At 47.2% G+C, this 15,994-nt stretch overlaps 1 protein-coding gene across 1 annotated transcript; it reads left to right on the forward strand.

The window, feature by feature from the left end:
• The first annotated feature begins 684 nt into the window (after positions 1 to 684).
• LOC128420116 (neuropeptide Y receptor type 4-2-like) lies at positions 685 to 9,668 on the forward strand. The gene is made up of 2 exons (XM_053401567.1): positions 685 to 1,006; positions 4,129 to 9,668. The coding sequence occupies exon 2, from the start codon at positions 4,252 to 4,254 to the stop codon at positions 5,356 to 5,358; it is 1,107 nt and encodes a 368-aa protein (XP_053257542.1). The 5' UTR covers positions 685 to 1,006; positions 4,129 to 4,251; the 3' UTR covers positions 5,359 to 9,668.
• The last annotated feature ends 6,326 nt before the right edge of the window (positions 9,669 to 15,994 follow it).

Consider the following 15,994-nt stretch of genomic DNA (forward strand, 5'->3'; position numbering starts at 1 on the left):
GCCATTCTGGCTGGGGTTGATGGGAGTTGTAGCCAAACATCTGGAGGGCACCAGGTTGGAGAAGACTGTCCTTCACCATAGACAGTGCAGGTGCCTGCTAGTTTGCCTTGCCCAGCCGTCCCTTGATGGGTGATTTAAAGCCAAGCCCCTTCCTTCCTCCTAACCAGTTGGCATGGCTGTCCACTACCTGGCTGTCAGGAGAGGGAAGACCTCTGGCTTGCAGGATCGACTCACTGCCTTCCTACTAGAAACCACCCACCGAAACCTGGCGCAGAAGGGGCTTGTTTGGAATCCCAGAGATGAGCAGAGCTCGCAGTCTTTCTGCACAAAAATCCACTCTTGCTCACCCCACCTTAGCTTTCTTTATTTTAGCGGTGGTGTCGCCAGTTGCAAAACCGTTTTGGGAGCCAGGAATCCTCGCCCATCTACTTCCCAGCGCCCAGAGATCTCCCAGGAGCGCCTGACCTCCCTACCTTCCGCCCATCAATGCTCGCCTGAGTAAAACCCCCGCTCGCTCGCCTGCCTGCCAGCCTGCCAGGGAGCTGGACCTTTGCCAGAGCTGGATCTGGGGCACCTCCGCCCCCGCATGCAGCAGCAACAGCAGCCCCCCCCCTTCACGTGCTCTCACACTGAGAGACTGGAGCGCGCGGCTGGGCGGGGGAGAGGAGTGGTACCCACGTGGAAGAAGCATCCCCTCTCCGCCTGGAAGCCAGAGTCCCGGGTGGGGCCAAGCCACGCTCCTCCCAGGGGTGGAGTTTTTTATATGGGTCGGGGGGGGGCTTCCCTAGTTCTTCTTAAGGCAGCCTTTTCTCTGGGTGTCTCCTTGCTTCCCCCTCCCAGAAAACCCTGGAGCCCATCATTTGGGGGAGGGAAAAGAAGAAGAGGAGGACCCCTGAGCTGGGAGACGCATTCACGTGTACCGGGAGGGTGTTGCAGCATATTTCAGAGCAGATCTGCCCGGGTTTAAGAAGAGGCTGAGCTGACACGAGAACTAGTTCAGCATCAGGTGAGTGAGGGGCGTGTGTGTGTGTGTGTGTGTGTGTGTGTGTGTGTGTACGCGCGCTTGCTTGTGTATTCTTCATAGACCTGGGGGCTGCACTTTGGGCTGGGTGCCCCAGGAGTACCGTCCTCACTCCCCTGACCCTGTAGCAGCAACAGCACTAGAACTTGTGTAATAGTCCGAAGCTGCATTTTCTGCTGGGCTTGCCAGCCTCTACCAGCCTCAGAGCTAATTCTCCAAAGCTGGGGCAGAGTGGAGGGATGACAACCACAGCGTCTCCCGTCAAAAGCTGCAGCAATCTACCGCTCGGCCGCGTGCGCATCTGTCTGGGCAGTGGTCGGCGGCTGGCCTGCTGGGCTGGGGGCGGCTGGGAGGCATGGGGGGGCACCTGCTCCCCAGCTAGCGCTGGCATTCCGAGGCTAGCCTGCAGACCGAGTTCCAAGAGGGGAAGGGTACTCTGCCTTCCTTCCTCTATCCCTTCCTACCATTAAATGCTGGTCTTGGAATCGAAAGGAAATGATGAGGGGGGCTGGGGGGGCAGCCCTGTGCAGCTTTTTCTGAAAGAGGGCAGGTTGTGCATTGCAGCGCTGAAGGGGAGGACCTAAGCACACAAGCTCCAATTGACAAACATTTTACAAATAAAGCAAAGTGTCCATGAAATGGGATGTTGATGTGGACACCAGCGGAAGCAGACTTGCTTGCATTTCCTCCCATTTTACCGTTTAAGAGACTACCTGGGTGTCCTGCATTGGAAACAGTATTGTAGGCAAGATCTCTGCATTGAAAGAAGTTGGAAATAATATTTCTTTTTAACATTTCAGAGGATGTTGCAGATATAAATGGTGGAAGTTGCCTTCCTGCTCTGACACTGGCCAACAGGTGCTTGTGATAGTTGCCTGGCCATATCCTACTCAGCAGTTACTCCTCACCTGTTTTAAGTCTTATGTGTTCAGTTTATCCATATGTTTTATCTTATGCTGGTCTGTGACTGAAATAAACTTTGATTCCGATACTGATACTCAGCAGTTACTATGTAGGCTTGAAAATAGCTGCTTGCCTGGGGCAAGTAAAAATTGCCTCTGGCAAGAATGTTTTTCTAGGTTGGAAGAGTCTGTCTTCTCCCTCTCAATTTCATTTTCCTTTTTGCAGGCCTTAGACACGCTAAAAACAACTATCACTAGACAGGGACTTGTGAACAATTTTTTTGCAGGCTTGTAACTTCTGTGGACTTCATTCGTAAGGCTGCATTATCATAGCTGATGGGCTAGATGGGAACAGAGGGCAGGAAAAGACAATAAGTGATGGCCATGACTTTCCTGAACAACAGGGCGGGGATAGTCTGGAAAAATGTAGAGAGTACCAGGCCATGCAGAGAAAGGGCGGAGGGGGGTGTTCTCATTTCCTCTGCCTCCATTGCAATGAATAGGAACTCTGCTTTACAGCAGGTGGATAACTCACTCTTAAGATCTCATGTCTGTCTTCACAGTAAATGGCAACCACAGGAGAGGGCTGTCTCAAGACAAATAACACATTTTTAATACTTTCAGTGAGCGTGTTCTTACCCAATAGAAGCTTCTAGGATAAGGTGGGGTCACTGCAGAGTGTGGCCCATCCATACCTCAGCTTAGTGTGTCTTGTGATCTCCCCATGCTTCCTGTGGCTCCTTAGCCCACTTGGTGTTCTCCTCCATCTACTGCAGCCTCACATTTTCTTCTCCCTAGATCTGGAGATTCCTTAAAGGTAAAGGTAAAGGGACCCCTGACCATTAGGTCCAGTTGTGACCAACTCTCATCTCACTTTATTGGCCGAGGGAGCCGGCATACAACTTCCGGGTCATGTGGCCAGCATGACTAAGCCACTTCTGGAGAACCAGAGCAGTGCACGGAAATGCTGTTTACCTCCCCCCCGGAGTGGTACCTATTTATCTACTGGCACTTTGACGTGCTTTTGAACTGCTAGATTGGCAGGAGCAGGGACCGAGCAACAGGAGCTCACCCTGTCGCGGGGATTCGAATTGCCAACCTTCTGATCGGCAAGTCCTAGGCTCTGTGGTTTAACCCACAGCAACATTCATTGCATAGGGAATATCTGATTTGGGGAGGAGAAAATTTGGGGTGGTAGTTGGAGGAGAATGTCACCAGGATGAGGGGGAATTAAAGGGGGCACAAGGGGTTCCCAATGGGCATTAAGCCAAGGTATGGATGGGCCGTAAGACTAAACTATGTGGGGCAGAAGATGAGTAGTCCTTGGACAGCTGATCCAGACTAGCACCCTCCAGATGTTTTGGACTACAACTCCCATCAGTTGGCTGGGATTAATGGGAACATATGGAAGGTGCCAGATTGGGGAAGGCTGCAGTAGGGCATGCTCTGAAGACTCCTGATACAGCCAACCACTTGGTGAAGCTAACAAGACTTGGGTCTGGGAGTGACTGCCCAGACCATATACTGAAAAACTGGTCCTAAAGGATCTTCTGGCTCCCAGTATGTTTCCAAGTACAATTCAAAGTGTTGGTGCTGATCTTTAAAGCCCTAAACAGCCTCGGCCCTGTATACCTGAAGGAGCTTCTCCACTCCCATCACTCAACCCGGACAGTTGGACACTTAGGTCCTCCTCCAAGGGTCTTCTGCTGGTTTCCTCACTGCGCGAAGTGAAGCTACAGGGAACCAGGCAGAGGGCCTTCTCAGTAGTGGCGCCCACCCTCCCTTCAGATGTCAAGGAAATAAACAACTATCTGACTTTTAGAAGACATCTGAAGGCAGTTCTGTTTAGGGAAGTTTTTAAGGATGTTTTTAGATATGTTCCAGATACAGAAAGGTAGCCGTGTTGGTCTGCCATAGTCAAAACAAAACAAAATTTTCCTTCCAGTAGCACCTTAAAGACCAAACTAAAGAACTAACTTAGTTGGTCTTTAAGGTGCTACTGGAAGGAAAAAATTTTTTTGTTTAGATATGTTGTAAGCCACCCAGAGTGGCTGGGGAAAGCAGCAGAGAATGCCTGAAGCAATCCTAGGAGCCCCCTGGGCACTTCTATATGCCACCTTGAGCTCCATGGAAGAAAGGCAATATATAAATGTAGTCAATAAGTAAGTGCCTCCTAATGACTGGATGTCTTCTTCCTTGGCACAGGGCAAGTGAGTGCAGCATCTCATGAGGAGGGACAGCTGCTGCTGCCGCTGCCGCAGCCTTTTTTGCCACCTGCACTAGAGAGCTCTCTATCCTTCCATCTCTAAGGTAGAGTTGGGACGGGCCATGGACCAGCTGATGAATCTCCTCTACCTCAACTTCTCAGAGCAGCTGAGCCTGCTAGAGGAAAACGACATGTCCTGCAGCGACTCTGTGGGGAACGGCACTTTCCTGATCGTAGCTTACAGCGCAGTCATTGCAGTGGGGTTGATTGGCAACCTCTGCTTGGTGTGTGTCATCATCCAGCAGAAGGAGATGAGAAACGTCACCAACATCTTCATCGCCAACCTCTCCTGCTCTGACATCCTCATGTCACTTGTTTGCATGCCTGTCACGGTCATTTACACCTTGATGGACCGCTGGATCTTAGGAGAAGTGCTCTGCAAGGCCAGCCCCTTTGTCCAGTGCATCTCCGTCACTGTCTCCATCCTTTCCCTCGTATGGATTGCCCTGGAAAGGCATCAGCTCATCATCAATCCGACTGGGCGGAAGCCAGGAGCTAACCATGCGTACCTGGCTGTGGCCATTACCTGGGTGGTGGCCTGCTTCATTTCCCTGCCCTTCCTCTCCTTCACCATCCTGACCAATGAGCCCTTTCAAAACTTAAGCCTTCCCTTTGACCCGTTTGCCAACCACGTGGCCTGCATTGAGCACTGGCCATCGGAGCAGCATCGCCTAGCTTACACGACCTTCCTCTTGCTTTTCCAGTACTGCCTGCCCCTGCTCCTCATCATGGCCTGCTATTTCCGCATCTTCCTGCGCCTTCAGCGTCGCAAGGACATGGTGGAGCGCTCCAAGGGTGGCTCCCGGGCCACTAGCCACAGGAAGGTCAACATTATGTTGGCTTGCATCGTCGTTGCTTTTGCTGCCTGTTGGTTTCCACTCACTGTCTTCAATGCCCTCTATGACTGGGACCATGAGAAGATCTCAGTGTGCTACCACAACTTCATCTTCTCCCTCTGCCACCTTATGGCCATGGCTTCCACTTGCATCAACCCCATCATGTATGGTTTCCTCAACAGCAATTTCCAAAAGGAAGTCAAGGCATTGCTGTATCGCTGCAGCTGCAGCAGTGAGAAGGACAAGTATGAAAGCTTCCCCCTTTCCACAGTCAGCACGGAGATCTCCAAGGCCTCGCTCCATAGCGGGGCTGGCACCAGTACCCACGCGTGACTGCCAAGATCCCATGCAGTGCCTTCCAACAGCAACCAGTCCCTTTCTCAGCTGAGCCAAGCTGGAAGTATCTCCGCTGTCTGCATATTTCCAGTTCTCTGGTTACCCCACCCCCCAACCCATCTCATACCAAACTTGTATCAGGGATCATCTGCAATTATCTGGGGTACAAAGAATATGTACTGAGGTGGGGAGGGAATGACCCAGAGGATTGGGGAACAGTGTGTCTTGAGTTCAAATCCAAGCTTGCCCATCAGTTGTTCTCTTTGATCCTTAACCCATCTTAACACTTGGAGCTTGAAAACTTCCTTGAGAATATGGTTGTACTCCACTAAAACGGATGGAAACTGTGAGTCCTGGGACAATAACTAAGCAACTTACTGTCTGCTTAGCCTCTCAAGAAGATCCAAGGGCCCCTAAATAAATCATCCAACTCTGTTCAGAGTTGCATTCATCAGCATTGGGCAACTTAGAAGCAGATCTTCACAAATGGTCCTTCAAAGAGAAGATTGATCATGGCAAAGAAACATTTCCCGAAAGAAAGCTTCCCCAGCACCCTAGCATTTTTTTGTGCTAGACTGAACTTCAGGAGAACATTGGGTGTGTCCTAGGTTGTATTCTCCATTCAGATGGACCAACTTGGGCTTGACAGGCCTGGTCATTGTCCTCCATGAACTAAATGTGTTCCCTGGTACAAGGACTGAAGCTCGGTGGTAGAGCATCTGCTTTGCATGCAGAAGGTCCCAGGTTCAATCTCCAGGCTGGACTGGAAGGAGACTCCTGTCTCACATCATGGAGACCCACCACTGCCAGTCAATATAGGCAGCACAGAGCTGGATGAACCAATGGGCTGATGTCCTGTGTTCTAGAAACGTATGCAGTGCTCTGGGAATCCACGGTAGATGTGTCCCTTGAAAAGCATTTTTTGAAGGTAGGAACCTGGAAGTGAGTTTCTGCCCTAAGTGAGTCTCCATCTCCATGCAAATGGAATTATCCTGGTTGAAGAAGAGCTTTAAAAAATAGAACTGGTAAGATCCAAACTGGTTCAGCTGAAATCCTTAGTATGAAATGTCTGGGTAATACATCAAGATTTTGAGAGAGCCTCCCAGTCATCCCAACGGCCAAGGCAGAAAACTTTAACGGCCTTCCCCTACCCCACCTTGGATGGTTTAGTCTGCATTTCCCCACCTGAATAAATGTTTTGCCCCACTCAAAAACTTGCTATCATGTCCTGTCAATATAATTGCATCAATTGAAACATTGTTTGATCTTCTCTCTTTCTTTTGAATAATAATAAAGCAAGCGTTTCCATAATAGAAACTGAGAAAGATGATATATTGTTCTGATTGGTTCTGCCCTTTTATTTCCATGAAAATTAGTCCATTTAATATAAAGGACTTATGAGTTTGGAATGTGTATTAAGACTTGGAGCTTGAAGGGTTTTGGCTTTGAGAGCTCTGACTTCATTTGCCTATTGGAACTACCGTATATGATCAGCAATTCTCATTTATTGCACATTTACTGGGGAGAAGGGGGTGAGAAATACTTCATTCCTAAAACTCTCTGGATGCAAAATGCACTGCATTAAAAGGATGAGTCAATGAGTGCTGGCACTGCATAATCCAGCTGAGGACAGTGATGTGTAGCTTACTGTCCCCTTTTTTTCTAACACAGGGAGACTCTTCAGAACGGTATTATCATTTTAGCCTTAATATTTAAATCAGGAATGGACAGGAGCTGGCCTTCAGAGGGCACCTTTTCATCAGATGGCCTGAGCAAATGTCAGTCACATGAGGATGTAATCAGTTTCCCTCATCAGGCTAAAGAAAAAGTTGCCATCTTGTAAGAAACAGAGAGTCCCATAATTCCCAGGCAGCATGACCAATAGTCAGGATAGTGGCAGTCTCAGCCCCAAACATTTGGAGGCACAACGCTTTTGGCAAGCAGGTCTAAAGCTTTAACTCATTCATCACCTGGGCCAAAACCAAATGGCACAAGTGTGTATGTGTGTATGTGTGTTTAAAAATGTCATTAGGTTTGAGTGCATGATTGTAACAATGAATTAAAAAGAAAATAGTAAAGATGGCATTTCCTTGTATTAGTGAGGAGTCACTTTTTAATCATCTTCTACATTGGCTCACATTTCTTTCAAAATCACCCAGAATTCCTGACCAGTGTGAGTGCTCTTATGAGTTGTTCTGTTTCATAAATTAGTTGTAATTGATCTTTCTGCCATGCTTTCCTTAACATTATGTTTTCAATCAGTAAAAACCGTGAAGTGTCTTGTGGCACCTCAAAAGCTAAAAAATATTATTATTATGGCATAAAGTTTCATGGACTACTGCAGTCTAGAACATTTTTCCATTTTGGTTTGTGGCTTGAACGAAGACTGATTTGACGTGGGACATTTCTGGGTTTTCACTCTGATCAGAAAATCCATAATGCAAAAGAAAGTGTTATTGCTAGCAAATATGTTACTGTTGTAAAAATAAAAATAAAAATCTGGACCTCAGACTAAACCTTCAGAAGGTGACTAAGACATTTCGCAAACTTTTTCACAGGTAAAATTCCACTAGACTTCCTGGGGCTAACTTTTATGGAGATAGCTTTGAGCTATCTCACTCCCTACCCTGGTCCATTTCTAGACCATTTATTAACTGAGTCTCATGCCCTGGCAAAAATGCTGCGATGTTTGGGATGCACAGATCAAGCCAGAGGATTTTTTCATAACATTCATAGGAAAGACATACAAGGTCGTATCTAATGCTAGCCATAGAGTCAATTTTTTGAGATTCACAGTCATGGCTAACTTAGGTAGATTGATTTCAATGGGTCCACTCTGAGCAAAAGTTAGTTGGACACACTCTGATATTTACAAGCATAGAGCAAACATTCTAGAATATTTGTCTAAGCTAACTGTGTTCTTCCAACCTTTCAACTGATGTTGAATGTATCCTAATGCCTGATCTCTTAATATGGTGATGTCTGCTGACTCCTAGATCTAGGAACTTGCGGGCAAACAGTGCTTGTGTTTTCAACCAGTTTTGAAAAATGTACTTTATTTAACTGCATAGGCATGGGTCTACTTTGTGAGAAGAAGAAAGTCTGTTTTCCTGCCACTTCCTTTACCTAATACATGAGCAATGTCCTTTAAATAAACTTGAGGCTGCACATGAAAAGCAAGGTGTGTGTCCATGTTCCTGGGTTAGCTGTGAGCAAGCTTGCTTACTGAGGACAGGAAAAAACTTTGCCCATGTTCAGATATGCTTTTCTCCAGTGAACCAGAACATGTGGAGAGAAAAAACCTGATGTAGACTGGCCCTCCACAACCTGGTGCAGACGTCTTGGACTTCAACTCCCAGCTGCCCCTTTGCCAACACAGCAGATGGAAGTTGCAGTTTGAAACATCTGGAGGGCACCAGCCTGTGGAAGGAGGAGTTCCGTGGTCTCCCTCTAAGCCTGGCAGGAACTGACAGGAACAGGGACTCACTAAAGCAGTGTAAAAGTTCAGGTTCTTTATTGAAACTCCTCCAGGTTTGATGCCAAGTTCAAAATCACTGGGGTGAGATAGAAACTGTCCCTAACTGGCAGTGGAGGCCAGCCTTTTTCTGACCCAGAATTCCTCAGAAATATAGTGGCTACACTACAATTTTATATCATTTCTAAACCATTTAACTGTCTTGGCTTCATCCTGAAGAATCTTGGAAACTATAGTTGCTGAAGATGTTTAGGTGAGAGTTTGGCTCTCTGGTCACAAGATGGTTGTTTTAGGGCAAGCAAGCAGGACAACAAGGGACATTTTTCTTTGCAACAGAAGGGCTAGAAAAACATTGCTAGCCTCTTTTTTATACAACAAGTGTTTTTCTCCTTGAAACTAACTTGGAGAGTATATTTATGTCACAGTCAGTTAAAAAGATATCCCCATGCAAACTGTCAGACCACACAGCAAATCTGATAGTTCTATATCAGTTTAATCATCAAGATCCTCCCTCCGCCCTCAAAGAATCCTGGGATCTGTAGTTTTGTGAGAGTGCTGGTAGCTACAGTTCCCAGCCTCCCATGAAGCAAAGTTCTGACTTCTGAAGCAGTTTGGCTCTGTAGTGTAGATGTGCCCTTTAACTGTGCAGAGGCTCATTTGGTCTGTGAAATAGACTTCTTCTTCTGTTTTGCTTGAACTATAATAACAGTAATCCAATTATATTCCAGGGAGGGGGTATGTGCCATAAAACTGGTTGTATTATATGGCTCCCCCCCCAAAAAAAAAACCCTGCTAGGAAAGAATAAAACATGCTGCAGTTACAAAATCCCAACTGTCTTTTCTTTGGCTTTGTTGTGTCTCTCCTTTGGTGTGTGGGCTTGGGCAGGGTGTGCCAAGGAGCACTCAAACTTATGGGACAGGTCGGAGGGTGGGGACTGAGGGGCACACGCACACTCTCAAGACACCAACCCCCCTTTGTGGAGGGGGGTTCCTCGCATTTGGCCTGCTGCCTCCCTCACCACCCCGGCCTCAAGTCACGTAGATGGGCTGGGGCCAGCAGTCGACATGGGACGGCTCCCACAGGGGGCTTGAGCCACAGCTGTAGCCTCTCTCCCAAGCTGGTGTCAGAAGAGACTCCAGCACCAAAGAGGAGGGAAAGTCAGGTCAGGGTGGCGGAGGAGTCCAAGTGGTGGCAGACCCACACCATGCTGGACTGGGGGCGGCAGTGGTGGCTGAAGAGATGCCCCAATGGGGGTGAGGAAGGAGAGGGCGAGGGAGGCAAAGGAGGTTGCTCCTTCCCCCTTCTTTCTATTGTCGCTTGTCAGCCGCACCTACAGTAATGCAGCCGCCATTTTGGGCCAGCTGCCACCCTCTCATGCCCACTGGTGTCAAGGAGGAAAGGGCTTCTCTTGGGGTTGGGGAGGATAATACAGCAGTTGCAGGGACAGTGACAGAGAGTGGGGAGAAGAGAGGTGGTGGGCAACATCAACTGTTATAAGAATTCTAAGGTCTTATATATATAAAATAAACGTTCATAAAAATGTACGTGGCAAACACATACATAAGTATATAAGCCATGTGTCTGAAATAGTACAGGAGAACAATCCTGAAGCCATTTTGACTCTTCCAGTAACCTCAAATGTTCTCCCCATTGCTCACAAATCCTGTCTTAAGGGTGAGCCTGTGACCTGGCTTGGACAGTGTTCTGGAAGCTACCAGCATGAGTTTGACTAAACTGCGGGAGGCAGTGGAAGACAGGAGTGCCTGGCGTGCTCTGGCCCAGGGGGTCACGAAGAGGTGGACACGACTAAATGACTAAACAACAACAAAGAATGACCAGGCTGCCCAGATATAGCAATGATTGACCATTGACAGGTTTTCTGCTGCAGACTGCCCCCTGTGATTTATTTCTGCTGGGGACCCCCTCTTTCTGTTACGTATATATTATGTTTTGGGGGGGGGTCCTTGAGCTACAGGGGAGGCAATTTCAAAAGTCTATATAAGAGCTTGCACACCATTGTTCTCGGTTCTTCTCCTCCCTCCCTGCGTGGGGGGAGAGGGGGGATTCTGTTGCAACAGTTCAATAAAGATCAGACTTATTAGCTGCTTTGCTTCTCAATATTCTCTGGTTGGCCTCTGTTATTTTCTCCTACTAATAGAGAACTTGCATAAGGACTCTATATGGGCTCTTGGATACCCATAAGGGATAAAGGAACTGTTTTTTCTTATAACACCAACCAATGAACTGGACCCACCCTCTGCCCTGCCTGCACAAACTCTCGCTCTCTCCCAGCCACCCTCTGCCCATGCAGTTTTGAGGAGGAGGAGTTTAAATACGGGGGGGGGGGCAGGCAGGCATCCCGTTTGAAATCCAAATGGGACTGGGGACTCTTTTATTAATAATATTTTTATTGGTTTTACACAATTGTATGCATTTTAACTTTAACCATTTCAAACATTAAAATAAAAGGTTCTTTTGAACCTTCGGACCTTCCTCCCTCCCTCCCTCCCTCCCTCCCTCCCTCCATGGGTTCCATATTTAAGATTAAATTTTCTGCATCTTTTCTCCATCTATTATATATCCCTAGTTACCGCAGTCAGTTCCACATTATTATTATTATTTATTTCATTTCTATACCGCTTTATATTACAAGTGTCATTACATCCCTGCCAATGATTTTAACTGTTTACAGTGGTCTTTTAAATAAATTAAGAATTTGCTCTAGTCTTTTAAAAATACTTGATCTTCCTGGTTTCAGATCTTCCCCGTCTGTTTCGCCATCTCTGCCTACTCCATCAGTTTCGTCTGCTATTCTTCTTTTGTTGGTAGAATCATAGAATCATAGAGTTGGAAGAGACCACAAGGGCCATCGAGTCCAACCCCCTGCCAAGCAGGAAACACCATCAGAGCACTCCTGACATATGGTTGTCAAGCCTCTGCTTAAAGACCTCCAAAGAAGGAGACTCCACCACACTCCTTGGCAGCAAATTCCACTGTCGAACAGCTCTTACTGTCAGGAAGTTCTTCCTAATGTTTAGGTGGAATCTTCTTTCTTGTAGTTTGGATCCATTGCTCCGTGTCCGCTTCTCTGGAGCAGCAGAAAACAACCTTTCTCCCTCCTCAATGTGACATCCTTATATATTTGAACATGGCTATCATATCACCCCTTAACCTCCTCTTCTCCAGGCTAAACATGCCCAGCTCCCTTAGCCGTTCCTCATAGGGCATCGTTTCCAGGCCTTTGACCATTTTGGTTGCCCTCCTCTGGACACGTTCCAGTTTGTCAGTGTCCTTCGTGAACTGTGGTGCCCAGAACTGGACACAGTACTCCAGGTGAGGTCTGACCAGAGCAGAATACAGTGGCACTATTACTTCCCTTGATCTAGATGCTATACTCCTATTGATGCAGCCCAGAATTGCATTGGCTTTTTTAGCTGCCGCGTCACACTGTTGGCTCATGTCAAGTTTGTGGTCAACCAAGACTCCTAGATCCTTTTCACATGTAGTTCTCTCAAGCCAGGTGTCACCCATCTTGTATTTGTGCCTCTCATTTTTTTTGCCCAAGTGCAATACTTTACATTTCTCCCTGTTAAAATTCATCTTGTTTGTTTTGGCCCAGTTCTCTAATCTGTCAAGGTCGTTTTGAAGTGTGATCCTGTCCTCTGGGGTGTTAGCCACCCCTCCCAGTTTGGTGTCATCTGCAAATTTGATCAGGATGCCCTTGAGTCCATCATCCAAGTCGTTGATAAAGATGTTGAATAAGACCGGGCCCAAGACAGAACCCTGTGGCACCCCACTAGTCACTCTTCTCCAGGATGAAGAGGAACCATTGATGAGCACCCTTTGGGTTCGGTCAGTCAGCCAGTTACAAATCCACTGAGTGGTAGCATAGTCAAGACCGCATTTTACCAGCTTCTTTACAAGAATATCATGGGGCACCTTGTCAAATGCCTTGCTGAAATCAAGGTAGGCTACATCCACTGCGTTCCCTTCATCTACCAGGCTTGTAATTCTGTCAAAAAACGAGATCAGGTTAGTCTGACATGACTTATTTTTCAGAAATCCATGCTGACTATTTGTGATCACAGCATTCCTTTCTAGGTGCTCACAGACTGTTTGCTTAATGATCTGCTCCAGAATCTTCCCTGGTATTGATGTCAGACTGACTGGGCGGTAATTATTTGGGTCCTCTCTTTCCCCCCTTTTGAAAATAGGGACAACATTTGCCCTCCTCCAGTCTGCCGGGACTTCGCCTGTTCTCCAGGAATTCTCAAAGATGACTGCCAGTGGTTCTGAGATCACATCTGCCAGTTCTTTTAATACTCTTGGATGCAGTTCATCTGGCCCTGGAGACTTGAATACATCTGAGTTCCAGTGAGTTCCAGCGGAAAAAAGCCCTGAATACTCTGATGGTGAACATGTCACAAAGCAAGCCAGCACTGCAGCTGGAGAATTTGACACCCCGTGTGGTGCTTTGGAGGTGCAAGCTGACGTGGATATGGCACCAGATGAGGGAGGGGCGAAAATGAAGCTACTGATCTGGGGTCTGGATCTGATTTGGGGCTTCAGGAAATGTTACCTAACGATCCAGTCCCTGGGGGCATCTTCAAAAGAGATCCAATCGTGTCTGAGCTCCCACCAACCCAAACTTGCAAGTGTGCCATATTTCTTTTCTGCCACACTGCCCAGTGGCAAGAGTGTTCCATTCTTCATTTCTTAACTTTGCGGCATGAGTTTAATAAACAGTTCGTGTGCTGAGTGTTAGCTTGCCTCTGAGGCAAGCTCTGCCAATCTGCCTTTCTAATGATAAAGCCCTCTTGTTTCCAGGGCAAGGAAGAGCTGAGATTTTGATTTCTTGCAGGTGGTCTGTGGGGATTCTGCAGGCCAACTCTGCACATGCACCATAAACCCTCTGGCCAGCCTTCAGTCAGAGCAGACCATGCTATGTTAGATGGAAAAAACAAGTGCCTTATTATTATTTTTACTGCTACTATTATTGCTTTTATTATTGCAAATGATTTATTAATCACCTTCTAAACCACCACTTGAAGGCAATTTGCACATCAGAGAATTGAAAACAGTAAAAAACAAAAACAAATCAATTTAAAACCACACTGAAGCCATGACCCATTTATCCACCTGGGAAACCCTGTGGGAACAAAAAATGTCTTCAACTCTTTCCAGAAAATGCAGATATAATTATTATTTAGAGTGTTTGTACCTTGCTCCTCAGCCAAAAGGGCTCCCAGAGTGTCTTACACACAATCAGTTAAAACAAGATGGTCTTACAGTACAGTAAATAAAAAAGAGAGACACACAAGGGAAAAGGGGTAGGGGGAGAAGAGGGAAAATCAAACTCGGGGACCAATTCTTAAGCAGTTGTTCTTTGTAAGGACTGGCTTGTATTGTTCAGGGGGAGAAGGTGCCAGATGGAGCTGGTCTTTTGGACAGAATGGCTGATGCCCCCAATGGCTGAGGGAGAAGAGGCCTGGCTCCCAGCCATGGAATTCCCCTGAAGTATAGCAATAGGAAGGCTGTTCCATAGGCTATACAGAATAACCTGCTCTAAAATTTCATTATAAAATGAATTCAAATCAGATTAATGGCAACCAATTGGGCTAGGGTTCTGTGAGGATTGCCAAAGGAGGGGGTCAGACTGTGCCTTGGCCAAAGGCCTGGTGGAACAGCTCTGTCTTGCAGGCCCTGCGGAAAGATGTCAAGTCCCGCAGGGCCCTAGTCTCTTGTGACAGAGCGTTCCACCAGATCGGGGCCACAGCTGAAAAAGCCCTGGCTCTGGTTGAGGCCAGCCTAACCTCTCTGTGGACCGGGACCTCCAAGATGTTTTTGTTTGAAGACCGTAAGTTGTCTAAAGACTGTAATATTGTATTATAGCCTTTCCATTTAATTGTTTGTATATGTACATGTTTTATTTGTTGTTTTGTGAACCACCTGGAGTATCTTCAGTATTAAGTGGTATATAAATATATGAAATTAAACAATTAAATAAATAATGGAGGGGCAGGAGAGGAGAAAGGGCCTTTGAGGGAGCAGTAGATGTCTCCTCCTTCTTGTCTGCTCTCCAGCAGCCCTTACGAGCTGCCCAGCTGCCCGAGGGAGGAAGCCGGCAGCAGCATTTCGAGGCCCTTGTAGCAGCAACAGCAGCAGCAGCCACCACTGCCATCGCTCAGGACAAGCACCGGCTCCTCCTCCTCCCCGAGCTCAGTGGTGGCAGCACTGGTGGGGGAAAGAGGGACATTCCTGGATCAAATCAGAAGCTGGGGTGGTTTTTGTAATCCCAGGACTGTCCCTGGAAAACAGAGGCACTCGGAGGATATGCAGTTGTAGCCAACTGACTTCTACTCAGAGTAGACCCATTGAAATTAATTGACCTCAGTTTGTTGTTTGTTGTTTAGTCATTCAGTCGTGTCCGCCTCTTCGTGACCCCCTGGACCAGAGCACGCCAGGCCCTTCTGTCTTCCACTGCCTCCCACAGTTTGGTCAGACTCATGTTTATAGCTTCGAGAACACCATCCAACTATCTCGTCCTCTGTCGTCCCCTTCTCCTTGCGCCCTCCATCTTTCCCAGCATCAGGGTCTTTTCCAGGGGGTCTTCTCTTCTCCTGAGGTGGCCAAAGTATTGGAGCCTCAGCTTCACAATCTCAGTTCAGAGATGACCTCAGTTAGCCAGTTATATTAATTTCAGTGGGAGGAATGCAACATTGCACTGAGGCAATTGTTTCACCAGGGCAAGCATTTTGGCTTGCCAGATGGAACAATCCCACTCTGCCATCCCCTGCACTGTTCCGGGGGTTCTTAAAGATGGCCCTAGCCCATTTTTGGGGCACATGGTGGGGAGGAGAGGACCAGAGAATCATATAATTGTAGAGTTGGAAGGGACCACAAGAATCATTTAGTCCAACCGCCTGCAATGCAGTAATCTTTTTGCCTGAGCATGGACAGTCCACAGTTGCTCAGTAACTTAGGTCCCATCTCCTCAAATGTCCAGTTTGAGTAGGGTTGCCACTTGTCCCTAGAAAAACGGGATCGTCCCTTTTTTGGACAAAAGAGTCCCCTGTCGCAAAGAAACCAAGAATAAAATAAAAGTTACTAATTGATCCTAAAGAAAGAGGAGGCTTCTCCTTGCTTGATTTGAAGTT

Source organism: Podarcis raffonei, chromosome 8, assembly GCF_027172205.1.
Source record: "Podarcis raffonei isolate rPodRaf1 chromosome 8, rPodRaf1.pri, whole genome shotgun sequence".
NCBI classification, from domain to species: domain Eukaryota; kingdom Metazoa; phylum Chordata; class Lepidosauria; order Squamata; family Lacertidae; genus Podarcis; species Podarcis raffonei.

Coding starts and splice junctions, on each gene's coding strand:
- LOC128420116 (XM_053401567.1), top strand. CDS start 4,252: ATGGACCAGCTGATGAATCTCCTCTACCTCAACTTCTCAGAGCAGCTG.